This window comes from Theropithecus gelada, chromosome 6 (assembly GCF_003255815.1).
Source record: "Theropithecus gelada isolate Dixy chromosome 6, Tgel_1.0, whole genome shotgun sequence".
Lineage (NCBI taxonomy): Eukaryota > Metazoa > Chordata > Mammalia > Primates > Cercopithecidae > Theropithecus > Theropithecus gelada.
Genome location: NC_037673.1, coordinates 171,703,299 through 171,730,383, shown reverse-complemented (window position 1 = coordinate 171,730,383; position 27,085 = coordinate 171,703,299). Strand labels below are relative to the sequence as shown.

At 43.6% G+C, this 27,085-nt stretch overlaps 1 protein-coding gene across 1 annotated transcript in view; it reads right to left on the bottom strand.

Moving 5' to 3' along the window:
• Nucleotides 1–26,271, bottom strand: part of SFXN1 (sideroflexin 1) — a 47,973-nt gene extending 21,702 nt beyond the window's left edge. Inside the window, exons 1-2 of the mRNA XM_025389429.1 lie at nt 26,179–26,271; nt 12,914–13,086 (exon numbers count right to left, since the gene is read on the bottom strand). Of these exons, the coding sequence (XP_025245214.1) occupies nt 12,914–13,077 (164 nt within the window). The 5' untranslated portion in view covers nt 13,078–13,086; nt 26,179–26,271. The remainder of the gene's footprint in view (nt 1–12,913; nt 13,087–26,178) is intronic.
• Between the last annotated feature and the right edge of the window lie 814 nt (nt 26,272–27,085).

The window sequence follows — 27,085 nt, the reverse complement described above, 5'->3', positions numbered from 1 at the left end:
GAGATGGAGTTTTGCTCTGTCACTCCGGCGAGTGCAGTCGTGCAATAGTGGCTCACCGCAACCTCTGCCTCCCAGGTTCACGTGATTCTCCTGCCTCAGCCTCTGGAGTACCTGGGATTACAGGTGTGCGCCACCACGCCCGGCTAGTTTTTGTATTTGTAGTACAGACGGGGTTTCACCACGTTGGCCAGGCTGGTATTGAACTCCTGACCTCAGGTGATTTGCCCGCCTTGGCCTCCCAAAGTGCTGGGATTATAGGCCTGAGTCACCTCGCCTGGCTGAGTATTCTCATACATATTACATACATTATGGAAAAAAAGAAAGGGCTCATGTCCAAGTTTGGGAAAAATGATTAAGCAGCTTTATTATTACTCCTGGACTTTTTAGAAACTTTGAACAGTTAATAGAATGTGACATTCTCAAAAGTGGAATGTAAACTTTCTCAAATTTGACTACCAAAACCCTCTCCCTTTCTCTCTCTCTGCCTCCCTTGATTCCTCTCTTCCTTCCCCTGCCCCACTCTTTTCTTTCTCTAAGTATTTCATAGAATTTCATTATTATTTTTTCTTTCTTTCTTTCTTTTTTTTTGAGATGGAGTGTCACTCTTGTTGCCCAGGCTGGAGTGCAATGGCGTAATCTTGGCCCACTGCAACCTCTACCTCCTGGGTTCAAGCAATTCTCCTGCCTCAGCCTCCCGAGTAGGTGGGATTACAGGTGCGTGCCACTATGCCTGGCTAATTTTTTGTATTTTTAGTAGAAACGGGGTTTCACCATGTTAACCAGGCTGGTCTTGAACTCCCGACCTCAGGTGATCCACCTGGCTCTGTCTCCCAAAGTGCTGGGATTACAGGCGTGAGCCGACGCGCCCGGTCAGGGTTCCTTTTCTTTAGAGGTCTTTTTGGGAAGTTCAGCTCTAGTGTTCCATTATTTCGTGCACTGGTCACTACTGATGTGGGATATGCATTCTTAATAATTAAAGAAGTACTATGCATTATTCCTGATTAATTATTTTATGGGAAATATATAATTTTACCTTCTTTTGGGCATCTATCAAGATGTGGCTTTTTTGCTCTGACATACTGATGTGATAAATTACATTAATAAATGTCCTAAATATAAATCACCTTTTCATTCTTGGAATAAATTCTACCAGTTCATGTTTTAACACAAGGTTGGATGTTATGTGTTGGTGTTTTATTTTGGATTTTTGCATTATCAATTTGTAAGACAGGCCATTGTTTCTTTTTGTATTTTTTAAAAAATCATTTATTTTATCAGGGTTGCAATGAATTGGGAAGCATTTCCTTTTTTTCCTATGATCTCATAACATTTAAAAATTAAATCAGCTTTATTGAGGTATAATTTAAATACCATAAAAGTCATCCACTTTAAGTGTCCAATTTGATAAGTTTTGAAAAAATGTACTCAGTGGTGTAGCCACCCCAGAACTGTGGTACAGCATATTTCCATGTCTTCAACAGTTCCCTTGGGCCCCTCTGGAGTTATTTCCTCACTTCCTGTCAACCAGCAGATCTATTTGCTAACACTATATTGCCTTTTCAAGAATTTCACACAAATGGAATCATAGAGCGAGTAGATATATATTTTGTGTATTTTGTATTTGACCTCTTTCACTTTGCATGCTTTTGAGATGCACCTTGTTGTTTATATGAGTTGGTTAATCCATTCGATGGATGGACGTACCAGTTATTATTTATTTATTCATTTATTTATTTATTTATTTATTTATTATTTTGAGATGGTGTTTCACTCTTGTTGCCCAGGCTGGAGTGCAATGGCGTGATCTTGGCTCACCGCAACCTCTGCCTCCTGGGTTCAAGCGATTCTCCTGCCTCAGCCTCCCAAGTAGCTGGGACTACAGGCATGTACCACCATGCCCAGCAAATTTTTTATATTTTTAGTACAGACAGGGTTTCTCCATGTTGTCCAGGCTGGTCTTGAACTCCTGAGCTCAGGCAATCCTCTCGCCTCTGCCTCCCAAAGTGCTGGGATTACCGACATGAGCCACTGCACCGGTCATCTCTTCTGTTACATGGATCAATTCTCTTTTTGGTTATTCTGAAACTGCTTTTGCAAAATTATGACTAAGGAAATTATGACAGTGAAAGAAATCAGAAGTAACCGACTCTATTTTGCTTGTAATCCTTAAGCGGTCCTTGTTCATTCCTGGGCATAGGCTGAACTAACCTTGGGAAGGAATTCAGTTCATGGTTTGACTCTGAAACAAAATGACTCCCTTCTTGCCTGCAGTCCAGTCCGCCTTTGCAGGACGACCAAATTAGCTACAAGATTAGAAATTACAGTTTCAGGGTCGTGCAGTCTCTGGCTCCAAGAACCTGAAGCTCTCCAAATTGCTCCCGGGGCTAACGTCACTGTATTGTAAAACCTAAGATCAGACCCTGAGATATTTTGCACTTTGGATCCGTTGACGCCATCCAGACCAGTAATCTGGCCCAACCAGTTCTGCCATCACACCCAGGAAGAGAAGACATTAAAAAACCTCACTTCGAACCTCTATGATTCCATCTTCAACCTGATCAATCAACACTCCCCATTTCCCAAGCCCCTACCCGCCAAATTACCTTTAAAAACTCTCATCACAGACGGGGAGACTGATTTGAATAATAACAAAACTCCGGTCTCCCTCACAACCAGCTCTGCGTGAATTACTCTTTCTCCATTGTGATTCCTGTCTTGATAAATCGGTTCTGTCTGGGCTGCAGGCAAGGTGAACCCAACGGGTGGTTACAAAGTCTAGTAGGTGAAGTAGGTGTGAAGTAGTATCTTCTTGTGGATTTGCATTTCCCTAGTAACTAAAAATGCTGAGCATAGTTCCATATGCTTACTTGCTATTCCTGTATTTTCAATGGTGAAGTGTCCTCGGTCTACTCAAATCTTTTGTCCACTTAAAAAAATTGGGTTGGGTAATTACTGGTTGGATATAGTTCAAGTGATATAGTTCAGTATTGATAGAGTTCTTTATATCTTCTGGATACAAATCCTTTATGAGATATAAGTTTTGCAAATATTTTCCTTCAGTCTGTGAATTGCATTTTTATTTTCTAAAGTGTCTTCTGTCATGAAAAGACTTTTTTTTTTGATGAAGTCCAATTTATCAGTGTTTTTCCCTTTCCATTTCAATTGATCATTGTTCATTCTTATGTCTCATCTAAGAAATTTTTGCCTATATTGCCAGGCACGGTGGCTCACGCCTGTAATCCCAGCACTTTGAGGGGCCGAGGCGGGTGGATCACGAGACCAGGAGATTGAGACCTTCCTGGCTAACATGGTGAAACCCCGTCTCTATTAAAAAAACAAAAAATTAGCTGGGCGTGGTGGCACATGTCTATAGTCCCAGCTATTCGGAAGGCTGAGGCAGGAGAATGGTGTGAATCTGGGAGCCAGAGGTTGCAGTGAGCCGAGATTGTGCCACTGTACTCCAGCCTGGGTGACAGAGTGAGACTCTGTCTCAAAAAAAAAAAAAGAATTCTTTGTCCATATCAAAGTCATAAAGATTTTCTTCTGTTTTCTCTAGAAGTTGAATAGTGTTAGCTAGTATATTCAGGTCTACTATCCATTTCAAGTTAAATTTTGTTTACAGGATGAGTTAAGGATCAAAATCCATTTTTTTATTTCCAGAACTATTCATTGAACAGAGTATCCTTTCCTCATTGAATTATCTTGGCTCCTTTATGTAAAATCAGTTAACTATATATATTTGTGCCTATTTCAAGATTCTCTTCTGTTACATGGATCTAAATGTGTCTCCTTACAACAATGCTAAACTGTCGTTACTATGAGAGCTTTACAGTCAGTTTTAAGACCAGGTAGTGTAAGTTTCTCAGCTTCATTCTTTTTCAAAATTGTTTCCAATATTCTAGGCTCCCTGTATTTCCACATAAACATTAGAAGTAGCTCGTCAGTGTCTAAAAAGAGCCTGCTGGGGTTTTGATGATTACAATGAATCTTACATAAATTTGGGAAGAGATGACATCTTAACAATATTGCGTCTTCCAATACAGGAACACTGCATATCTCCCCATTTTTTTAAAAAAACCAAGCTCTGTTTTTTTCTCTGTAATATGTGTGTGTGTGTGTGTGTGTGTGTATCGGTGTACAGGCATTTTATATATTTTGTTAAAGTGATCTCCAAGTACTTAATATTTTTGTTGCTACTGAAAATGGTATTATTTTTAAAATTTCAAAATTACAGTTGTTAATTGCTACTAGATAGAAATGAAATCGATTTTTGTATATAGATCTTGTAACCTTACTAAATCCATTTATCCTAGTTGGGTTTTTTTGCAAATTCCTTTTTTTTTTTTTGAGACGGAGTTTTGTTCTTGTCACCCAGGCTGCAGTACAATGGTGCAATCTCAGCTCACTGCAACCTCCACCTCCCAGGTTCAAGTGATTCTCTTGCCTCAGCATCCCAAGTAGCTGGGATTACAGACATGCGTCACCAGGCCTGGCTCATTTTGTATTTTTAGTAGAGACAAGGTTTCACCATGTTGGCCAGGCTGGTCTTGAACTCCTGACCTCAGGTGATCCACCCGCCTTGGCCTCCCAGAGTGCTGGGATTACAGGCGTGAGTCACTGCGCCTGGCCTGGTAAATTCTTTCTATATAGATGATCACAATTTCTGTGAATAAGGAAAGTTTTACTTTTTCATTTCCTATCTTTGCCTTTTTTGAAAAAAATGTTTAAATTTTGTCTTATTGCCCTAGTTAGAACCTCTAGCACAATGCTGAAGAAAAGTAATGAGAGCAGAAATGGTCTCCTTGCTCCCCAGCCTCGGAAGGAACGTGTTCATACTGTCACCATCAGGTCTGATGTTAGTGGTAGGGCTTTTGTAGTTGTACCTTCCCCTTCTATTCCTAGTTTGCTGACAGCTGTATCAGGAATGGATGTTGGATTTTGTCTGCTTTTTCTGCATCTATTGATATGGTAATATGGTTTTCTGTTTTAGTCTACTGATACAGTGATTTGTTTTTTGAGACGGAGTCTTGCTCTGTTGCCCAGGCTGGAGTGCAGTGGCACAACCTCGGCTCACTGCAAGCTCCACCTCCTGGGTTGATGCCATTCTCCTGCCTCAGGCTCCTGAGTAGCTGGGACTATAGGCGCCCACCACCATGTCTGGCTACTTTTTTTTTGTATTTTTAGTAGAGACAGGGTTTCACCATGTTAGCTAGAATGGTCTCGATCTCCTGATCTCGTGATCCTCCCGCCTTGGCCTCCCAAAGTGCTGGGATTACAGGCGTGAGCCACCGTGCCTGGCCTGATACAGTGATTTTTAAATGTTAAACCAATCTTGCATTCTTGTCATAACTCCAATTGAGTTCTGCTTATTTTGGTATTGCCCTTTCTGGGTAGATTTGTTAAATTCCGTTAGGAATTTCTGTGTCTATGTTTACCAGGGGTATTAGTCATTTTTCCTCTTATCCCTTTTTCTGGTTTTGCATCAGGGTATTTGTAGCTTCAGGAAATGAATGATGAAGTGTTTCTTGACTCTTCTGCTTTCTGCTGGAGTTTGTGGTTTGATATTTTTTTTTTTTTTTTTTTTTTTTTTGAGACAGAGTCTCACTCTGTTGCCCAGGTTGGAGTGCAGCGGTGCCATCTTGGCTCACTGCAACCTCTGCCTCCTGGGTACAAGCAATTCTCCTGCCTTAGCCTCCCGAGTAGCTGGGATAACAGGCACGAGCCACCACACTTGGCTAATTTTTGTATTTTTAGTAGAGACGGAGTTTCACCATGGTGGCCAGGATGGTCTTGAACTCCTGGCCTCAGTTGATTCGCCCACCTCAACCTCCCAAAGTGCTAGGATTACAGGAGTGAGCCACTGCGCCTGGCTGGTTTGATGTTCTTCCTGTGAAAAAATTCTTTCTTTACCTGTGTAAAGCCATCTGGCCTTTGAGATTTTTGTGGGAAAGATTTTTGTTTTATTATCATCTTGTTATTTGTTTTCTGTTTGTCTCTTCTCCTCATTCCCTTTTCCCCCCTTTCCCTGCCTTCTTTTGGATTGAGTCAATTTTGGTAATCTATATACTGTATTCATAGAATGTTATATATTTCACTAAGATTTTTTAAATCTTTAGCAAAAAAGCTATATAGTAGGCTTTATTTTTATTTTCTATTTCTCTTTTAGGTAACCTTCTTACTCCTTTTGTTATGTATTTTGAGTTTTGTTTGTTTCCTTTAGATTGGTTAGACTTACCAGAGGCTTATCCTTTTCTGGGTTTCTCAAAGGACAATTTCTTACATTTATTTTTTAATCCTATTAATTAATTTCTGACTTTTAAAATGAACTCCTCTCTGTTTTGAAAAGCAGTGTATGTAGGCCGGGTGCAGTGGCTCACACCTGTAATCCCAGCACTTTGGGAGGCCAAGGTGGGCAGATCACAAGGTCAGGAGATCGAGACCATCCTGGCTAACATGGTGAAATGCCATCTCTACTAAAAAAAAAATATACAAAAAATTAGCCAGGCGTGGTGGTGGGCACCTGTAGTCTCAGCTACTCAGGAGGCTGAGGCAGGAGAATAACGTGAACTCGGGAGAACTCGGGAGGCGGAGCTTGCAGTGAGCCAAGATCGCGCCACTGCACTCCAGCCTGGGCGACAGAGTGAGACTCCGTCTCAAAAAAAAAAAAAAAAAAAAAGAAAAGCAGTGTATGTAGTAGTTAACAGTTAATAGCATGAACTCTGTGGTCAGATTGTCTGGGTTTCAGTCCTGGCTCTACCGCCTACTGCAGCAGGATTCTGTTAATGCCTCCATTTCTCAATCTGAAAAATGGAAATAACATTACCTACCTTCAAAGGTTGTGAGGGTTAAATTAGTCCATGTGAAATGATTAAAGCAGTATCCAGCACTCAGGAAGTACCCTGCAGGGTTTGCTGTTTTCTTATTATTCTGCTGTTCTCTAGTTTCTTACGCTGGATTCTCAGTTCATTCATTGTCGGCTTTTATTGTTTAATCACAGAGATATGTAAAGTTACAGTCTTTCCCCTGAGTACAATTCCTTAAGGTTTCTTATTAATTTTCTCATTGTTTTTACTTTGTAATTTTATTTCTTTTTGTTTTGATCAAAGAATTAAAAGAGCATAAAAATTCTTTGATAGATTAGATGATCTATCAAAGATGATAAAAGGTATGTTAGAATTTCCTACTATAATTGTGGGTTTTTTGTTTTTTTTTTTTTGAGACGGAGTTTTGCTCTTGTCACCCGGGCTGGAGTGCAGTGGCGTGATTTCAGCTCACTTCAACGTCTGCCTCCTGGGTTCAAGCAATTCTCCTGCCTCAGCCTCCCGAGTCGCTGGGATTCCAGGTGCCCGCCACTGCACCTGGCTAACATTTTGTGTTAGTACAGACAGGGTTTCACCATGTTGGCCAGGCTGGTCTCAAACTCCTAACCTGAGGTGATCTACCTGCCTTGGCCTCCCAAACTGCTGGGATTATAGGCGTGAGCCACTGCGCCCAGCCCTACGATTGTGTTTTAATCAAGTTCTATTTGTATTGCTAACCACCTTTTCTTTGTATATTTTGATGGAACACCACCGGCTCATGAATACTGTCTGTTCAGCATTCACTATATCTTTATCAATATCAAGATATTTGGATCTATTTGCCCAGAGTTGTGATTTCTTGCTTTTCATTTGCAATTACCTTTGTCTTGCTTTTTAATGTTAGCCATTTTTATTACTTCCTTTTTGGTTCATTTAAAAATAGCATTGTTGGTATCCCACTAGAACTGTATATTGGCAGTCATACTTAAAACATGATATCTCTTTAACCCTAACTAGCCCTTGAGCTAATCTCCCCAGAAGGCTCATGGCTGATTTATCTCTTGAGGGGAGGTAAGAAACTCGATGAGTTATTTCTTACATACTGATTCAACAACTGGCTTACTAATTAATATATATAAAAGTATATAGGCGAGGCGTGGTGGCTCATGTCTGTAATTCCAGCACTTAGGGAGGCCGAGGTGGGCAGATCACTTGAGTCCAGGAGTTCAAAATCAGCCTGGCCAACATGCTGAAACCCCATCTCTACTAAAAACATAAAAATTAGCCAGGGATGGTGGCAGGTGCGTGTATTTCCAGCTACTTGGGAGGCTGAGGCAGGAAGAATTGCTTGAACCCGGGAGGCAGAGGTTGCAGTGAGCTGGAGCACCACTGCACTCCATCCTGGGCAACAGAGCAAGACTCCATCTCAAAAAAAAAAAAAGAGTATATATCAGCACAGAACCTAACAAATACCCCAAAGCTCATTTGGAACAGGCCTAGTCAATTTATCACCCAGACTTTAAGGTTCTATATGCTTTAAAAAGGTGAAGAGAAAAAAAAGGGAGACATTGAGGGATTCTTGGACAAGTGTATTGTAATTTCGTAAGTACAATTACATCACGCAAGCTTCAGGTATTCTAAGTGGGGTGTCATGTCATCACTGAGCTTTTTAAGTGTTTCCACCCAATTTTAAAGTCTTTGATTTGATTTAAAAATGTTTTAATTTGTTGGTATGTTACTAAATTATTAAGGCTTACAATTTTCTGTTCATGCATATTCTACTAACTTTAAAATAAAACATGTTAATGCATTTCTTGAATACAGTAAGGAGCAAAATCATGTATATTTTTGAGTTTTGTTCCTATTTGAGACAAGATGTTTTAATTCTTCCATTTCCTTTTTGTTTTTGGACACTACAATCTAGGGCTTTTGATTCAGATAGCTATTACCTTTTTTTTTTTGAGACGGAGTCTTGCTCTGTTGCCCAGGCTGGAGTGCAGCGGAGCGATCTTGGCTCACTGCAACCCCCGCCTCCCAGGTTCAAGTGATTCTCCTGCCGCAGCCTCCCAAGCTGGGATTACGGGTGCGCACCACCATGCCCAGCTATCTATTACAATTTTTTATAAAACACTTTTAAGGCCAGGTGCGGTAGCTCACGCCTGTAACCCCACCACTTTGGGAGGCTGAGGAGGGCGGATCACTTGACGTTGGGAGTTTGAGACCACCCTTACCAACATGGAGAAAGCCTGTCTCTATTAAAAATACAAAATTAGCCAGGTGTGGTGGCACATGCCTGTAATCCCACCTACTCGGGAGGCTGGGGCAGAAGAATTGCTTGAACCTGGGAGGCAGAGGTTGCAGTGAGCCGAGATTGCACCATTGCACTCCGGCCTGGGCAACAAGAGAGAAACTCCGTCTCAAAACAAACAAAAAACAAACAAACAAAAAAACACTTTTAATTTATTTTATTTTATATACACTCTTTCACACTAGAGGTACAACTATTTCTATTTTAATGTGTTTCAGCATTCATCAGTTGTCTATTTATATGATGACTTTCTTATATTTTTTTATTGTAGTAAAAGATTCATAACATAAAATTTACCATTTTAACCGCCCCCCTTTTTTTTCTTTTGAGACAAAGTCTCGCTCTGTTGCCCAGGCTGGGTGGAGTGCAGTGGTACGATCTCAACTCATTGCAACCTCTGCTTCACGGGTTCCAGTGATTCTCCTGCCTCAGCCTCCCAAGTAGCTGAGATTATAGGTGTGCATCACCATGCTCGGCTAATTTTTGTATTTTTAGTAGAGATGGGGTTTCACCATGTTGGTCAGGCTGGTCTCGAACTCCTGACTTCAAGTGATCCTCCTGCCTTGGCCTCCCAAAGCGCTGGGATTACAGGTATGAGCCACTACTCCCAGCCATTTTAATCATTTTTAAGTATACAATTCTGTGGCATTAAGTACATTCACATCATTGTGTGGTCATCACCACTCTCAAATCACCACATCTAGAACATTTTCATCTTCCCCAACTAAAACTATGTGCCCATTAAACACTAACTCCCCATTCCCTCTTCCCCCAGCCCCTGGCAACTTCCCCTTTACTTTCTGTCTCTGTGAATTTGACTACTCTAGGTATCTCATCTAAGTGAAATCAGCAATATTTGTTCTTTGGTGACTAGCTTATTTGACTCATCATAATGTCTTCATGGTTCAACCATGTTGTAGCATGCATCAGAATCCGCCTCCTTTTGAAGGCTGAATAATATTTCAAGGTATGGGATTCCATTGTATGGCAGGACCACATTTGCTCATCCACTCCTCTGCTGATGCACACTTGGGTTGCTTCTAGCTTTTGGCTACTGTGAATACTGCTGCTATGTATATGGGTGTGCAAGCATCTGTTCGAGTTCCTGCTTTCATTTCTTTCAGGTATATACCCAGAAGTGGGATTGCGGGGTCACATGGTGATTCATGTTTCACTGTTTGAGGAATCTCCTTATATTATGGCTTATTTTTTTTAACTCTATTTTGTGTTATCTTTTGACCACCCAAGAAGGTTTTATGAAGAGTTTATGTTTGATGCACTCGCATATTTTACATATTTTTTTTTTTTTTGAGATGGAGTTTCGTGCCTGTTGCCCAGGCTGGAGTGCAGTGGCATGATCTCGGCTCACTGCAACCTCTGCCTCCTGGGTTCAAGTGATTCTCCTGCCTCTGCCACCCGAGTAGCTGGGATTACAGACATGCACCACCACGCCCAGCTAATTTTTTGTACTTTTCTTAGTAGAGACGGGGTTTCACCATGTTGGCCAGGCTGGTCTCGAACTCCTGACCTCAGGCGATCCACCCACCTTGGCCTCCCAAAGTGCTGGGATTACAGGCACGAGTCACTGTGCCTGGCCGCACTTGCAGATTTTCTGTTGCTGTTGGAAATAGACGATCTGCTCTAAAATTCCCAAGTGACAATTCTTTCTCTCGAGAACTTTGCACACACTGCTTACTATCTTCTGGCATTCAGTATAAAGATGAAAAGACTGAGCCCTTTCTGACATGTTCCTTTTTAATAGCTTCTTTTGTTTTGTTTTCCTGTTCATGGATTCTTTTGGAAGTTTTAAAAGTTTATAGAAAAAACAAAAGGAAAAAAATTGCCATGTGTGGGTGTCTCTGCTTGAAATAGGGCAGATCTCTTTAATAAGAGAAATGGTTTTCCTCACCTGAGGAAAATTCCATTTTACTTTCTGTTGCTATGAAATATATTTAATATTGCTTATTTGCAATTTTTCTAGTTTCTCTTTTAGGAGCACTAATTAATTTCATCTTCAGTCTCTACTCTCTTTTCCTCTAAAGAAGTCTTTTTCATATCTTTCTTTTCCATCTATATCAGGGACTGGCAAACACCAGTCCATGGCCTGGCCTGTTTCTCTATGTCTGTGAACTCAGAATAGCTTTTACATTTTTAGCGGGTTGTAAAAACAAACAAGAATATGTGACAAAGAATGCGTGGCCTGTAAAGCCTAAAATACTTTTTGTCTGGCCCTTTATGGAAAGTTTGCCGACCTCTGGTCTTCACCCAGGAAGCTTCTCAGGTTCATTCTCTCCATCGGTAATTCTACTTTGTCTTTTTCTTTTTTTTTTTTTTGAGACAGAGTCTCGCTCTGTCGCCCAGGCTGGAGTGCAGTGGCGTGATCTTGGCTCACTGCAAGCTCCGCCTCCTGGATTCACGCCATTCTCCTGCCTCTGTCTCCCGAGTAGCTGAGACTACAGGCACCCGCCACCTCGCCTGGCTAATTTTTTTGTATTTTTAGTAGAGATGGGGTTTCACCGTGTTAGCCAGGATGGTCTCAATCTCCTGACCTTGTGATCTGCCCGCCTCGGCCTCCCAAAGTGCTGGGATGACAGGCGTGAGCCACCATGCCAGGCCGGTAATTCTTTTTCTTACTGTGTGATTTCTGATGTTGGTTCTTTACCACCGCCTCCAGTAAACCTTTCAATTTCAATCACATTTTTAGGTTCTTGGCAATGTTCCTTATGCCGTCTTCTTTTCAACCACGTAGTTGTCTTTTCATCTCAACCTCTCCGCTTTCTATGGCTTTGGCCTGTCTTCACCATCTCCTCATAAGGCTCCAGGATGTTCTGCTGTTTGTATATCTGCTGTCTGTATATTCCCTCTTTACGCACATTGGCACGTGGCAGTACTTGGCCAGACTCAGTGTTTACTGACTGTCGTTGGTTCTCTCTCTACCTAGATGATGGTTAAGGACCTGCTTCTGATGTATCACTTCTGGGCACGTTTAGGCACAAAGCTTCTAACAATCCAGTCCCCAGCTTTGGATTGACTTTCCCCTAGTGCAGGAGTCAGCAAACTACCGGTTGTGGCCTGTGTGCCCTGCTAGGTAAGAGGTTTTTACATTTTTTTTAAAGGATTGTTAAAACAAACAAAAAACACAAATAAAAATTTAAGAATAATATGTGACAATGACCCACAAAGCCTGAAATAGTTCCTATGTGATCTTTTACAGAAAAAGTGGCCAACTGCTGCCTTGGATGGAACATCTCTACACTGGTAGCATCTTCTCTTCCCTCCTGTTTGCTTCTCTCAGCTGATGGCGTGCATCCCACATCTGCAGTCCCTGTAGGCATTGCCAGCAGCACCCTTGCCATCTGAGCTCCTACCTACAGGATTTTACTTACTGCACCTATAATTCAGAAGGAACCAAACTACCCCTGATTCTTGGCAATTTGTTTTTGCATTATGCTGTTTCTGTCCAGAGACAGAAAAATGCATGGAGGGGTTGTGGATGTCATAGCGGAGGTGGTGGTGCTATTGGAGAACAGAAGGCAAGCTGCCAGGAGAAAGGGATTGGTATCCACAACAAAGAGGGGTGACTCTCATTGTCAGGTTAATATGAACCCTAGATATTTGTGTTAAGGGCGAGCAATGAGGGATACAACAAGTCTTTTTACTCTTCCTTTTTTTTTTTTTTGGTCAAAAGAATTCCATTGCAAAAAAAAAAAAAAGGTTGTAAAATCACTAAGTGAAGGTTTAAAGATAACAGCCTAACATGATGATCTATTTATACATTAAACCAAAAAACAATAATTAATGTTACCTGTAATCATGTACTATTTTTCTTGCACTCTCTAGTTGTTCGTTTGTTAACAGAATGTTCCTGGGGTCAGTTACAGTGAAGAAATGATAGGCTCGTCCAATGAAAGTACTTTGATCCCATCGAGGTTCCTTGATGTTAATGTTTGGTGGCAGTTCTCCAGACATGGTCCCGGACTGCAAAGAGTCAAAAAGGCAAATTCAAGTAAGGCTTACAATGTCACTACATATTTAGAAACTTTATAGTCACTTTTAATTTTCAAGTAAAGGTTTATGTACTCTTCCTATTTATAAAGATAATTTTGCTATAAATGGCAAAAAGGCCATCTAAATTCAAAGCTAACTTTGTCTATAAATCTCAATTGATCTTAACTAAATTTCAATAGTTTCCTACATATTTCTCTTTATAAATACATAGTATTTTAATATTTACTTGTTGAATACTTAGAATTACTCTGCAGAAAATAAAGGTATGAAGTTTTAGGAGAGGTGCGGCGGCTCACACCTATGTTCCCAGCACTTTGGGAGGTCGAGCAGGGAAGATCCCTTGAGCCCAGGAGTTTGAGACCAGCCTGGACAATAAAGCAAGACCCCATCTCTACAAAAAATTTAAAAAAACTATCCAGGCATGGTGGTGCATGCCTATAGTTCCAGCTACTCAGGAGGCTGAGGTGGCCGTGGGGTGTGAGGACTGCTCGAACCCAAGAGTTGGAGGCTGTAGTGAGCTGTCATTATGCCACTGCACCCCAGCCTGGGTGACAAAGCAAGACCATGTCTCTAAAAAAAAAAAAGAAGTTTAAAAATAATAACAGTAACAAGGCCTGAAGTTTGAACCCATTTTTCTGAGTGAAACAACCAACGTCAAACTACTAAAGTTGTTTAAAGCCTACTAAAGTTGTTATTCCTACTAGGAGAAATGACTAATGATTTTAAAAAGGTTTAAATGCTAAAAATGACACAACTAAAAAAGATGCAGATTCATTCAGCCTTGTTTAGCACATAAACCACCAATCAAAAATTAAGAATTATGTTCTTCAAGCTACCAGGAACATAGTGGGAAAAACACATTTGCATAGCCCCATGAATAGGAATAACTCTGTAGCATATAATTATCCTCATAAAATTTTTATTTTCTGGCTAAAGAGCATTACTTTTTTCCCAAAAGTAATTAATTTCTTTCTCTGAGTAATACATGTTTATTTTAGAACTGCGTTGTATTGTTGTAATAGATGCTTACTGTGGTATTCTGAAAAACACAAGCTTATTATAGAAAATAAAGAATAAAGAAACAAAATTTCCCATAATCCAGGCACTCTGAAATCATCGTTAATGTTTTGGTACCTTTCCTTATAGATATTTTCTATACATGTTATTATACAATTAAAAAAATAGTTGATATCACACTGTGTATTTTAAAATCCCGATTTTTTTGCACTTATTTCATGAGCATCGTTGTGGTCGCTGTTCATTTTAGATATATAACTACACCTTTAATGTTTAAGTGGTTTTTGGTTTTTCACCATGACATATAATTGCTTATCCCTGTCTATGCATGTTTGTCCTTACAGCTAGTGATTTCTCAGACTAGCTCTCTCTGCGTGATATTAGTAGGCCAAAGGATTTTACCCACTATGAAGGTTTCAAACCATGGCTTACTTACACCTGCTTCCCTTCCCTACATTTCTAATACCAGTTTTAATTTTAATTCACTTTTCAGGTCACTTTTCCTTAAGTTACTTTCTTAGTGCTTTACAGGTTCGGAGGTATATTAAGATGTCAGATGCAAATGCTGGGCATTCCTGTAAGGCATATGTTCTCAAAATCTCCAATTAACACATATCATGGACCACAGGATCAAAACTGAGCATGTGAGGTCCACGGATGTGAGGAGTCTAGTGTATGGAAAACAGTAGGGCGGTGAGAGTGAGAAGGTAAGAATCAGCCCTGCTATTCCTAGAGCAGGCTGGGGTAACAAACACAGAGAAGGCCAGCCAGAAAGCTAATGGGAAGCCTATTTTCCCCAAGGTCAGAATGCAGCTATGTGGTGTCATAGTAGTTCTCTTTTTTTGTGACCACTGCTTTCTCATCTCACTGAGAAATCTTGTTACCTATCATCACAGACGGTCAGAAACTTAGCTACTTGAAATCCTAACACACCGAATGAAACATCCCACTCTTGACACAGAAAGCCCACCCAGATTTCCAGCCCCGGCGCAGAGCTTCAGATTAGGAAACTTTTGGACACAACGTTGCAAGTCCATCTTAACTTTGTAGCTTCTAAGGAAACAGGGATGTGGTAGTGATAGTGAGAATTACAGTTAAAAGGGAAGAGAGAATAGTTTGTATTCAATTTTCTGAGAAAAATCTGTATCAGATCTCCACCGGGGAACATCACAGTCCACCTGGGCCTGAGGGCAGGCACAGGAGGGTAGAGAAGGGTGCAGGGAAGGAAATGGCTCATGGCCTCATGTACAGCCACAGCCTGGTACCCATCAGCATGAGGTCCACACCCAGAGTGCAGGCTGAATCCCATGCCCAGCCTTGTGCTGGACCTCCTTGATCAGAATCTCTAGGAGGATAACATTTGTCTGTTTCAAAAGCTCTCCAGATGATTTTGATGTGTTCCACTGGTTCAGAACCATCGATCTACGCCAGCAGCTTCGCAGGAATAAACAGTTCCCCGAGGAGGGAAGTTGAATGTGCTGTGCAGTGTCTTCCTTCTTGCTACCACCATCATGGGGATACAAGAAATGTATGTCATTGTATGCAGACATGACTAAATTTTGAATTAGAATATATCAAGTGTATTACAAAAAGCAGAGTCCAGTTCATATTCTGAAAAGCAGCCCTTTTCAGACTTGTCTACAGAGGCTTGGGCTCTGCTGAGGCATCTTAGCAACCCATAGGGCGTGCAGGCGAATTCAAGCAGGTGGGTTCACATGCTGGCCCCTGTCCATGAGCCACATTTTGAAGTTACAATTACGTGTATTACACAACATTTGTTTCTATCCTTAGAGGTCATCAAATAAATGCCATACGCAATCATACAACTGAATAAGACAGAAAATCTGGCCTAATTTCCTCCCCTTTCTGAATGAGCCAATAAAAGATATAATTCCTACTCTCAAGTAGACCATAGTTTAAATGCATAACAGAATAAATACTCAGGAGAAAAAAAAATCTGCTAGCTTTGTTTTTTCTATAAGGCCTAAAAAAAATGCTGCTATCTTTAATATATATTTATTGAGCACCTACTACATGACAGACTCTTGGGCTGTATCAGGGAACAAAGAAGACAAAAATTCCTGCCCTATTGGAGCTGACGCTGGGATGGCAGAGGTGAAAGGAAAACAGGCAATAAACAAAAAATACAAAAGATAAGTAAACTATTCATTATATTAGAAGACAGTAAATGGTTTGGGGAAAACAAACAAACAAACAAAAATACCCCAGAACAGGATAAGAAGGATCATGAGCAGCACTTGCATTTTTAAATAAGGTAGTCAGGGTATGTCTCATTGAGAAAGTAATACTGCAGCAAGACCAGAGGACAGTGAAGAATTGAATCGTGTGGCTATCTAGGGGAAGAGCATTCCAGGCAGAGGGAAAAGGTATTGCCAAGACCTTAAGGCAAAAATGCATCTGGTGACTTCAAAGAGCAGCAAGAAGGCATGAGCTGGAGTGGAATAAGGAAGCAGGAGATGGGAGATGAGCAGGTAAGAGATGCAATGGCTTAGGTTGGAGTCAGATGATGTAGGTCGTGTAGCCTCTGTAAGGCCTTTGCATTTCACTCTGCAAAAAATGGGAGTCATCGGAGGGTTCTGATCAGAGGACTGAAATGAACAGACTCACAATTTGAAAGGATCTCTCTGGCTGCTGTGTGGAGAACAGACAACGGGGAGATAAGAGTGGACACAGGAGGAGCAGCTGCAAGGTTCCTGCAGAGATCCAGACAGAGCCGGGGGGCAGCGCAGGTGGCGAGAGGTACTGGAGCTCTTGGTATTTCTTCAGTGGTGCCAGCAGGATTTCTTGACACCTCACACTCGTGGGATGTGAGAGAAAGGAAAAGCAAGGTTCCTAAGTATTTGGTTGGAAAAACTGGAGGAGGAGAGAGGGCCGATGGAGAAGACAGGAAGCTCAGATTTGCCCGGAGTAAGTTTGAGGCACCTAGGAGGCATCAAGTGGAGATGTCCAGCGGGCAGCAGAATGAGCAGGTCTAGGTTCGGGGGAGAAGTCTAATCTGGAGATTATCTGTGGGAGTTGTCGGACAGAGATTATATTTAAAGTCATGGGATGTGATGAGATCACCAGGGAAGTGAAGGTAAATAGAGAAGAGATCCAAGGACTCTGGTGTGAAGAGGTCAGAAAGGACCGAAGGCACGCACAGTGGGCTGGGGAGTGACTGGTGGGTGGAAAACCAGGAGAGAGTGGCATCCTGGAAGGTGAGAGGTAAATTTATTGTTAGCCCGACTGGCCAAAAGGAAGACACCGTGGTAGCCGGTCACTTCCATTTTTGGATAGTGAAGGGGGAGGAGGTGGATTTAACAGCAACAATGGTGGTAGCAAGACGGAACAACACATTAAACCTCCCCTCCTCAGGAGACTTTATTCCTGCAAAGCTGCTGGTGCAGATTGATGGTTCTGAACCAATACAACACATCAAAATCACCTGGAGAGCTTCTTATAAACACAAATACTATCCTCCTTCTAGAGGTTCTGATCCAGGAGGTTCAACATAAGGCTGGGCGTGGGATTCAGCATGTGCTCTGGGTGTGGACCTCATGCTGGATGGACCCCAGGCTGTGGCTGTACATGAGGCCGGGAGCCATTTCCTTCCCTGCACCGTTCTCTACCCTCTGGTGCCTGCCCTCGGGCCTAGGTGATCTGTGATGTTCCCTGGTGGAGATCTGATAGGGGTTGTTCTCAGAAAATTGAATACCAAGTAATCTCTTTTCCCTTTTAATTATAATTCTGTCAGTATTTTTCCTTTATGCTTAACATAAATAATGAAAACAAAAATTAATATGTAGCTTTTATATAATTCTAGTTCCTAATAACTATCTCTAATTTGTTAAATATAAGGGCAACCTTTAGGGCAAGTTGCTGCCATCATGGTCTTATTTTAGAATTGGTTACTATATTATTTATTTATTTTTCTTGAGACAGGGTCTCCTCTCTCACCCAGGCTGGAGTGCAGTGGTACAATCACAGCTCACTGCAGCCTTGACGTCCTGGGCTCAGGTGATCCTCCCACCTCAGCCTCCCGGGTAGCTAAGACTACAGGTGTCTGCCACCATGTCCAGCTAGTTTTTGTATTCTTAGAATTTGTATACCGTTTGTAGAGCCAGGGTTTCACCGTATTGCCCAGGCTGGTGTCGAACTCCTGGGCTCCAGTGATCTGCCCGCCCTGGCTTCCCAAAATGCTGGGATTATAGGTGTGAGTCACTGCACCCAGCCAAAAATATGGGTACTCTATAAAATTTAAGTATTATCATGTATAAGAGCTGGATAGTCTTAAAAATGATTTCTCCAATGTGCTTATTATGTGGAAGCCGAGGTCCAGAGGGGAAATAACTTGCCCAGGTTGCATAGCAGATGCTGGCGGCAGAACCAAGTCTGGGAGAGCTCAAAGAAGGACCAGCCTCCAGGGCACTGGCCAGCTTTCCACTCACCACTCTCTTCTAGCCATTTTTCTTGAAGTATGACACCAATTAATGTCTGCAGAGAAATGATATCTTGGAGGCCCCTCCCTTTTTTCCTTTAAATAAAAACTTGACCTTCATACTACGAAGTTCTATATTACAATAACCTTAAAGTTACTCTACAGTACAAGTGATCAAGAATGCTGTGGAGGCCTCAGAAAAAATGTCTTCCTTAGAAGGCAAGGAAAAAGGAGAGAGATGGAGAGGGGAGCCCTAACATCTTAAGAATTTCCATTACATACAAGGAATTGGGCTAGATGCTGGCCTAAGCTTGCAATATTAGAGAATATTCTATCTAGAACTTCTCACAACAACAGTGTGATTCAGACATCCTACGCACATTTTGCAGACGGAAGAATCAAGATTCTGGGATATCACTCAAAGCCACCGCATCTTTCCAGCAAGGGAAGAAGCAGGAGTGCTTGACTCCAACTGCTTATCTGCAGACTCCAGTCAAACCCACCGAAATCCTGGCAGTGGAAGCGCCTACCGCATGTACCTGTGATGGGCAAAATAACGGCCGCCAAAGATGTCTCCATCTAATCCCCGGAAGCTGTGAGAAGGTCTAATTAAAAAATGCTGCTATCTTTAATATCTCTTTATTGAACACTTACTACTATGAATATGTTACCTTACATGGTGCAGGGACTTTGCTGATATGATTATATTAAGGATCCTGAGAGATGCAGAGACAATCCTGGATTATTTGGTGGGCCCAATGTCATCACAAGGGTCCCTATAAGAGAAAGAAGGAGGCAGAAGAGGCAGAGGCAAAGAAACAGATGTAGGAACAACAGAGGTTGGAGTGATGCTGGGCTGTGAGCTGCAGTCCCTAACAGCTGGAAAGGGCAGGGAAAGGGGCTCTGCCCTAGAGCCTCCAGAAGGAAAGCCCACTTGTTCTAGACTTCTGACCTCCAGAACTCTAAGATAATATATTTGTGTTGTTTTAAGCTACTTAAATATGTAGCAATTTGTTATAACAGCAATAGGACATGAATACAACACTGTTTCCTCTACTTAAAAAGGATTTCAAGTTGTACTATAGTGGCATAAGAACTACCAACTGGATGTGATGATCTGTGTTCCTCTGCCCCCAGAATTAAAAAAACCCCAAAAAACATGCAGACTAATCAGGAATGGCACATTAGCATTCTCACAAAAACAGCTGATCTCAGATCAGATAACATTTTGTTATTAACCATGATGCCGTGTTTCAATTAGACAAGACTTCTTTCACGCATGAACTTACTTCCATCTTTAAGCACAGAAGTAGCTTGCACCCCAGACAAATGGATCTATTTTTAAAAAACAGGAGTCCCACTTAAAAAAAACCAAAAACAAACACCAAAACTTATTTCCTATTCACATGAAAGTCAACAGCACTGAGCGTGGTGGCACGCGCCTGTAATCCCAGCGACTTGGGAGACGGAGGTGGAAGGACTGCTTGGACCTAGGAGGTTGGAGACCAAACTGGGCAACATAGTAAAACCCATCTCTAAAAATCAATGGGGCCCACCAAGCATGCTGACATGGAGCACTCCTTATGCACGGGGCCTGGGCTGGGGAGGGTGCGCCTAGGCACGCCCTGGGCTGGCTCCGCTTTGTGCCTGGAGTCTATTCAGGGAGCGAGATGCTGGTATCCCTAAGGCCTTGGCCGCCACGTGGGGATCCCCAGGGTGCACCCCGTTCCACTCGCTGGGGTCAGGGCTGGCCGGGCAACTTGGTTGGTCCGTAGCATTCCAGTGCGCACTTGCTGGCCCCGGGCAAGGCAGAGATGCGCTGAGGGCATGTGCTTCACACACCTGGTACTGACAGGTCAGCAGGGCTGGGTGGTAGGGCGGGGTTGCCACGGGCACTGTTGTGGGGAGGGAATGAGGTCCTGGGGTGGGGGTGAAGGTGCAGGAATGGCCTTCGTTTATCCGTGGTCTGGTTTATGCAGCCATCCATCTGGCAAATTATGGCCCCTAGGCTTGCCTGAAAGGTTGAAACTGGGTAAAGATCAGACACCTTGTTACAGAGGTGTCTTGAACATCACTCACAGTCTTTCATGACCTAGGATAGGCGCAGTGCTAGGACAGAGGCTTCTCGACTCCGGATTTCTGCAGACTGCGCTGGAGGAAGTCGTACTGCCCAGCCTTGCATTGACACTGGGAACAGTGTGAATAATCATGAAACCACAGAGGCTTCAAAAGAAAGTTTTGGAGAATAAGATATTTGCATTCCCATTGCAGATGCGGCAAGGATCATGAAGAATGTCCCTCAGAGGGCCAGACGGCACAGGACGCCAAAGAATGTGTTCCAGAGTGTGTAGGTTCATCACCCTCATGGCACGTGAAGCAAGTGAGCGATGCCAGGGAGAGTGAGGAGACAGTCAGTGGGGAGGGTGCTCTCTCTGCCCTGCCCACCTGAGGCTTTGAGAGTTATGCAGAAGCGCTGGGGTGGTGCCTTCAGGCACTCAGAGAGGCTAGGAGACAGGGGAGCAGGCCCCAGCCCGCCACAGACACAGAGGGGCCCAGGGAAGCTGTAGAAGAGATGCTTACTGAGCAGTTACTCGCTGGCTTCAGGACTGCAGAAAGGCAGCAGCAAAATGTGATGGTTCACACAGCGGCACACTGGCAGGTTTCTCATGTCCAGCAAGCTCAGTTTTCATGAGCTGAAGAAATGATGCAATGGGGTGTGGAGGGAAGAGAAAGGGCCTAGAACAGACGTGCTAGAAGGAAATGATTGGTGACAGACGGTCACCGTGTATTGCAGTAGCTGTAATGTGGCTTCCTGGTGCTTGGCCAATTGAGGTGTTAATTCTAAGAATCTTTTTCATGAATGATTTTAAAGAAATATTTGGATTTTAATGGTATTAAGAAATTTTGGTGGGGTATGAGAAAAAAGTGGGACTTAAAAAATTCTGTGGTTGGCTGATGCCACTTATGCTAAGAAAAATGACTTTAAGGTTTGATCACATAAAGACATTCTCACAATGATGTTGGCTATCTGGAACTGTAAACAATTATGACATGATACTGCATTTAAATAAACAGATTATTTTACAGATGATATATGTTTAAAAATTATTTCACCCTTTAAAAGGGACAGAAATAATCTCATAGAGAAATTAAAAACCGTTTAAATTCAATCTCTTAACTAAGGTTTCGAGTAAATATAGTTTCATGGAGCCTCATCCCAATAGATTTCTGAAAGTCTTTTTATTTATTCATTCACAAACAAAATTAACTTATGCCTTCTGTATCCACTGAAGGCCTCTTATGTACTCAACACTGGCTTGGTCCTGGGTTTGGAAAGACCCAACACACAGCTGTTTTTTTCTGGCTGGTCCCTGCTGATGGAGGCCCCCTGCCCTGTGGCGTAATCTCCCTGATAACCTATGGAATGAGAACTGGACTTAAGCAAATACAATCTAGATTTCAGTCCTGATTCTGTTATTTCCTTTCTAGACATGTGACTGGGTGAATTACTTTACATCTCCGAGCCTCAATTTTGTCATCTATAAAACACAGATAAGAGTTGGCTCATAGAGTTGGTAGGATTAGCAAACTGAAGAGTATGAGTCTTTTATTAATCTTTATTAAGGTGCCAAACAAAAGTGCAATCATTATTAATAAGCTGGTTTTCCATGAGTGGAAGCTCCTGTCCTTACTGGCCACAGTCCTGTGCATAAATGCAGCTCCTGGTGCCAGGAATGGCTGCCTGAGCTTCCTGAAGATGATCAGAAACATGTAAGAAAAAGAATTTATCTCCAAGATAAACTGCATTTCAAATTGTTAGCTGCATGCTAAGAAAATGCTTAACTACTCGAGAAAAAAGAATTTTCCAAAATATTGTAGAAAACAAGTTAGCAGGGAATGTGCTTCATCAGGAATTAGTAATAAAGACCTTTAATCTTGGCTAAAGATTAACAATGATAACTACGTTATTAAGCTGGAAGCCTGTTGGTTAAAACTACTGTATTTTGAGAGTTATGACAGGGTATGATTGCCCAGTTTGTTTAGCTAGGGCCAGACAGGTGTGAGACAGCCCGTCAATCACTGCTGTCCACTGTCCAGGTGACATGACGGAGCACCCAGACACTAAGCTTTCCATGCATGGTTAGATTGCTAAATCCTTATGACAGCCCTCCAAGTTATCTTCCCCTGTTTTCTAGAGCCACTCGGAGAAATTTAGTGCCATGCCCAAGATGACACAGCCTTCACAGTTCTGACTCTGAAACTCAATTCTGAGCCTTTGGAGGCCAGAGAACATGTGTCTGACAAGGACAATCACACTAACTCAAGGAGCCTAAAAAGCAAATTCCCTGATTTCTGTTTGGGCTGGGCATCTGCATATAGTATCCCTTTCTTATGGGCGTGGTCACACAGGGGATCGAATTATAGATCAGAGAGTTGAATTCTGTGCAAAGCATCAGATTCATTCCAAGGGTATTTCCATTCAGCAATGGATTTGTGTTGCATATGCCTCCCTATTCCAGGATAGCTCTGCATGGAGATGTGGGGCCTGCCTAGAATCAGGAATACACGGAAAATCAAGGCCTCCTGCCCTTCCCACTGCCATGTCCTCCCCCCATGCAGATCCCACTATTCTATTAACTTTAAAACACCCATCTACCAGGCGCGGTGGCTCACGCCTATAATCCCAGCACCTTGGGAGGCTGAGGTGAGTGGATCATGAGGTCAGGAGATCGAGACCATCCTGGCTAACATGGTGAAACCCCGTCTCTACTAAAAATACAAAAAAATTAGCCAGCCATGGTCCATGGTGGTGGGCCCCTGTAATACCAGCTACTCTGGAGGCTGAGGCAGGAGAATCACTTAAACCCGGGAGGCAGAGGTTGCAGTGAGCAGAGATCACACCACCGCACTCCAGCCTGGGCAACAGAGCAAGGCTCCGTCCCCAAAAACAAACAAACAAACAACACAACAAAAACCAAAAACACTGATGTAACATTACAACCACTGCTCATATTCCGGTCCTCAAGATCAACTATGGGTGTGGATTTCTTAAGCAGTATCTTAGGATGGGTGATGTTATACCAGTTAAAACAAATTCTATTGATTTCTATTTGAGATGGTGGTATCAGCTTGCAAAAAAATGACAAACACTACCCAACTGTAATATTTTAGACATATTCGGATGAAGTTTTACCATCCATTTATAAGAATCAACTCAGGGATGCCATATACCAAAGTCTATAAAACTACTTTACAAATTAACAGCTGCTAAAGAAAAACTTAGTAACTTTGAACTTTGTGTAATTAAGTGCAGGTTTGATACATGGTCTAACGTAATGATTTTTCACTTTCTGGACAACAGCTCTTTGTTCCCCCCTTTTTAAAACAATGGATTCACTACTTCTGATTTCTTACCTTTAACCACAAAGGAAAAATTGGTCACACTCATGTTTCTACTCTAACCGAATGCAGCTCACCACTGCTACACAACAGGATACAGATGCCTGACTTCAATGTAAGGCTTCCAGAACAACAAAGTTCGATGACGGGTCTGCTCTTACGACCTCTGTGCCCTGGCTATCCTCTCAGCTTTCTTTGCAGAAAGTGAGGAGCAGGAAGGGATATCCCTGCCAGTTGGTGCCTTTCTGTAGCCATCCCCATGGGATTTCATAAAACTTCTACAGAAAATTAAGAACCTGCTAAACATTTCACTGATCCTGAATTATGACACCCCTTGCCACACAGGTTCCTCTCTGACAACTGTAACCACAGATATCATCCCTCTTCTGAACATCCATGTGGCCTGAAAGCCTCAATCTAACCTTTGAATACGTACTGAGCTGAGATGGGAGCTGATAGCTCCTCACTGCCAAACACTGAATTTTTTTTTTTTTCTTTTTTTTGAGACGGAGTCTTGCTTTGTCGCCCAGGCTGGAGTGCAGTGGTGCAATCTCGGCTGGCCGCAAGCTCCGCTTACCGGGCTCATGCCATTCTCCTGCCTCAGCCTCCAGAGTCCTGGGTCCACAGGCGCCCGCCACCACGCCTGGCTAATTTTTTGTATTTTTAGTAGAGACGGGGTTTCACCGTGTTAGCCAGGATGGTCTCGATCTCCTGACCTCATGATCCGCCCGCCTCGGCCTCCCAAAGCGCTGGGATTACAGGCGTGAGCCACCGCGCCTGGCCCAAACACTGTATTTTTGAAAGTGAGACACCTGCTCAGTGCTGAGGAGAGAAAGAACCTGCTTGAGGTTCCCGAACTTCTTGGTAGCCACCTCATTCATCCCCCCAAACAGTTCCCTCTCATCTTTTACATCAAGTCTGAAGCTGTAGGAGCTGCAAAGCCCCCTCATTTACCTGCATCCTCCTTGGGCACCTATGACAATGCCAGGAACATTGAAGCAGATCAAACGGGGGATGGACAAAGAATGGAGAATCCAGAGGCACCCAAGTCAAAATCTAGAAGTCAAGGCAGAAGAGGGACTAGGACTGTGAGAAATGCACAAGGGAAAAGCTATGGGGACTCAGAAAAGAGTTGCCTGCAGAGCAGCTAAGTGCCCAAGCTCTGGGGTCAAGCAGAGCTAGGCTTTTTCATTCAGGCAGCCAACAAATATTCACTGAGGGCCTTCTTGGTGCAGGCAATTGTTATGTGCAGGGGATAGAAAGGCTGAGCAAGACAAAATAGGCCCTGTTCACATGAGGAGAAGGAAACCACCACCTTTAATTTCAACTAGTGACAAAAGACACTAAAGAAAACATCCAGAGTTTGTGTTACAAACGGTGTGTGTGGGAATGGGGGTGCAATTTTAGGCAGCATAGCCAAGGAAAAGCATCTTTGAGAACGCAGCATTTACGACTGAGACTCAGATGGCCTTGGACTATGGATGGCCAGCTGTGCGACCTTGGGCACTCAACTTCTCTCAGCCGCAGTTTTCTCATCTGGAACCCAGTACCTCGCAGGGCTGGAAGAGTGTAAAACTACACGGACCTAAGTCACCTGGCACGCACTTAGCAGACTGTTTATTGTCATTCTGGGCAGGTTAGAGACCTGTGACAGATGTGAAAGTTCAGGAGAAAAGCAACTACTATTCCAAGAATCTACTTCCTTGCACATCACCTCCCTACTGGATTGCGAGTTTCAGGACAGGAACCAGGTGGTCTCCCCTCCGACCCCAGCACCAGGAAGCAAAGCTGAGAGCGCGGAGCGCGGGGTCAGGCACCGGGCCACCTGGCTGCCGCTGTCCCGGACGCAGCCATCTTGGTGTCCCCGCGGCGAGTTCGCCACGCAGGCGCCGAAGACAGCGCGGCCAGGCGCGCGGGGACGCGGCGGAGGGCTCTCCCCACCGGAGAGGAGGCCCACGGGATGCTGGGCCTCGGGATGCTGGAAGCGGGGTGCTGTCCGGCAGCAGGATGGCAGGGATTCCCAGGTGCAGGGACCCCCCGGCCCGAGGCATCCCCGGCCCGCGAAGGGGCTTCCGACCTCCCAGCCCGGGGTCTCCCGGCAGCCGGCCCGCAGGTGCACGGCCCAAGCCTGCCCGAGCCTGCGCGCCTCCGTCGGGCCCCCTGCGCGTTTCCCACCCACCTGGCTCTGCCTGCCTCCCGCGACTCACCGCTCCCCCCGGGCCGCAGCGTGCGCAGCTCGCAGGTCCCGCTCAGTGCAGCCTTTGCCGCCACCGGAAGCGCTTCTCCCGCCACGGTGTCCTCGCGCGTCCCCGGAGCGCGTCCTCGTGCGGGCCTGCGAGCGCGCGTCCGCGCCCCGGAGCTACGAGGCTCAGGGACCCGCCCTCCCGGTCCCGGCCCCGCCCCGCGCGCGCGACTCCGCTTCAGGCTTAGCGACCGCGCCCCGGCTCCGGGAGAACTCCAAGCCCATCGTCACCGTGGTGTGGGGCTCTGCGCGGGCCGGGGCCACTGTTTTCCATTTGGGTTTCCCTTAAGGAACTGCCTCTTTATCATTTCTTTATTCCCGGGGCCTGGCATAGCCAGCGTCCATTCACGCACTCATTTACCCAATTAAAGTGTGGAGCCTGGCAAGACTGGCGCTATAAGGCGATTTTAGGACTTTAGTGCCACGACCTGATTTACGTCTTAAAAAATACCGCCGCCACCACCACCACCCCGTCTTCTTTATGGAAAACAGACTGTGTGGGAGGGGATGTGCAGGCAGAGAGGCTGTTTAGCGAGATGCTGAGGTTATCCAGGAGAGGAATCATGGTGTTTTGGACCAGGTGGGTAACCTGGGCATATTTAAAGGGCAAATGAAATCTAATAAATGGTGAATTACATCATAAATTTCATAGGAAGATTCCATTTTTAAAGATGTAAATTCTCTCCCAAATGACCTATGACAATTCCAAAAAATTTTTTGACAACACTAGTGTGCATGGTGGAGTGTGTGTTATAACTGCACAAGCGGACTGCAAAATGCATATGAAAAAAATAAAGAGCCAGAAATAGCCAAGCAAGCTTTGAAGAAAAGAGCAAGGCCGAGTGACTTGTCCTACAGATACAAAACTTGTT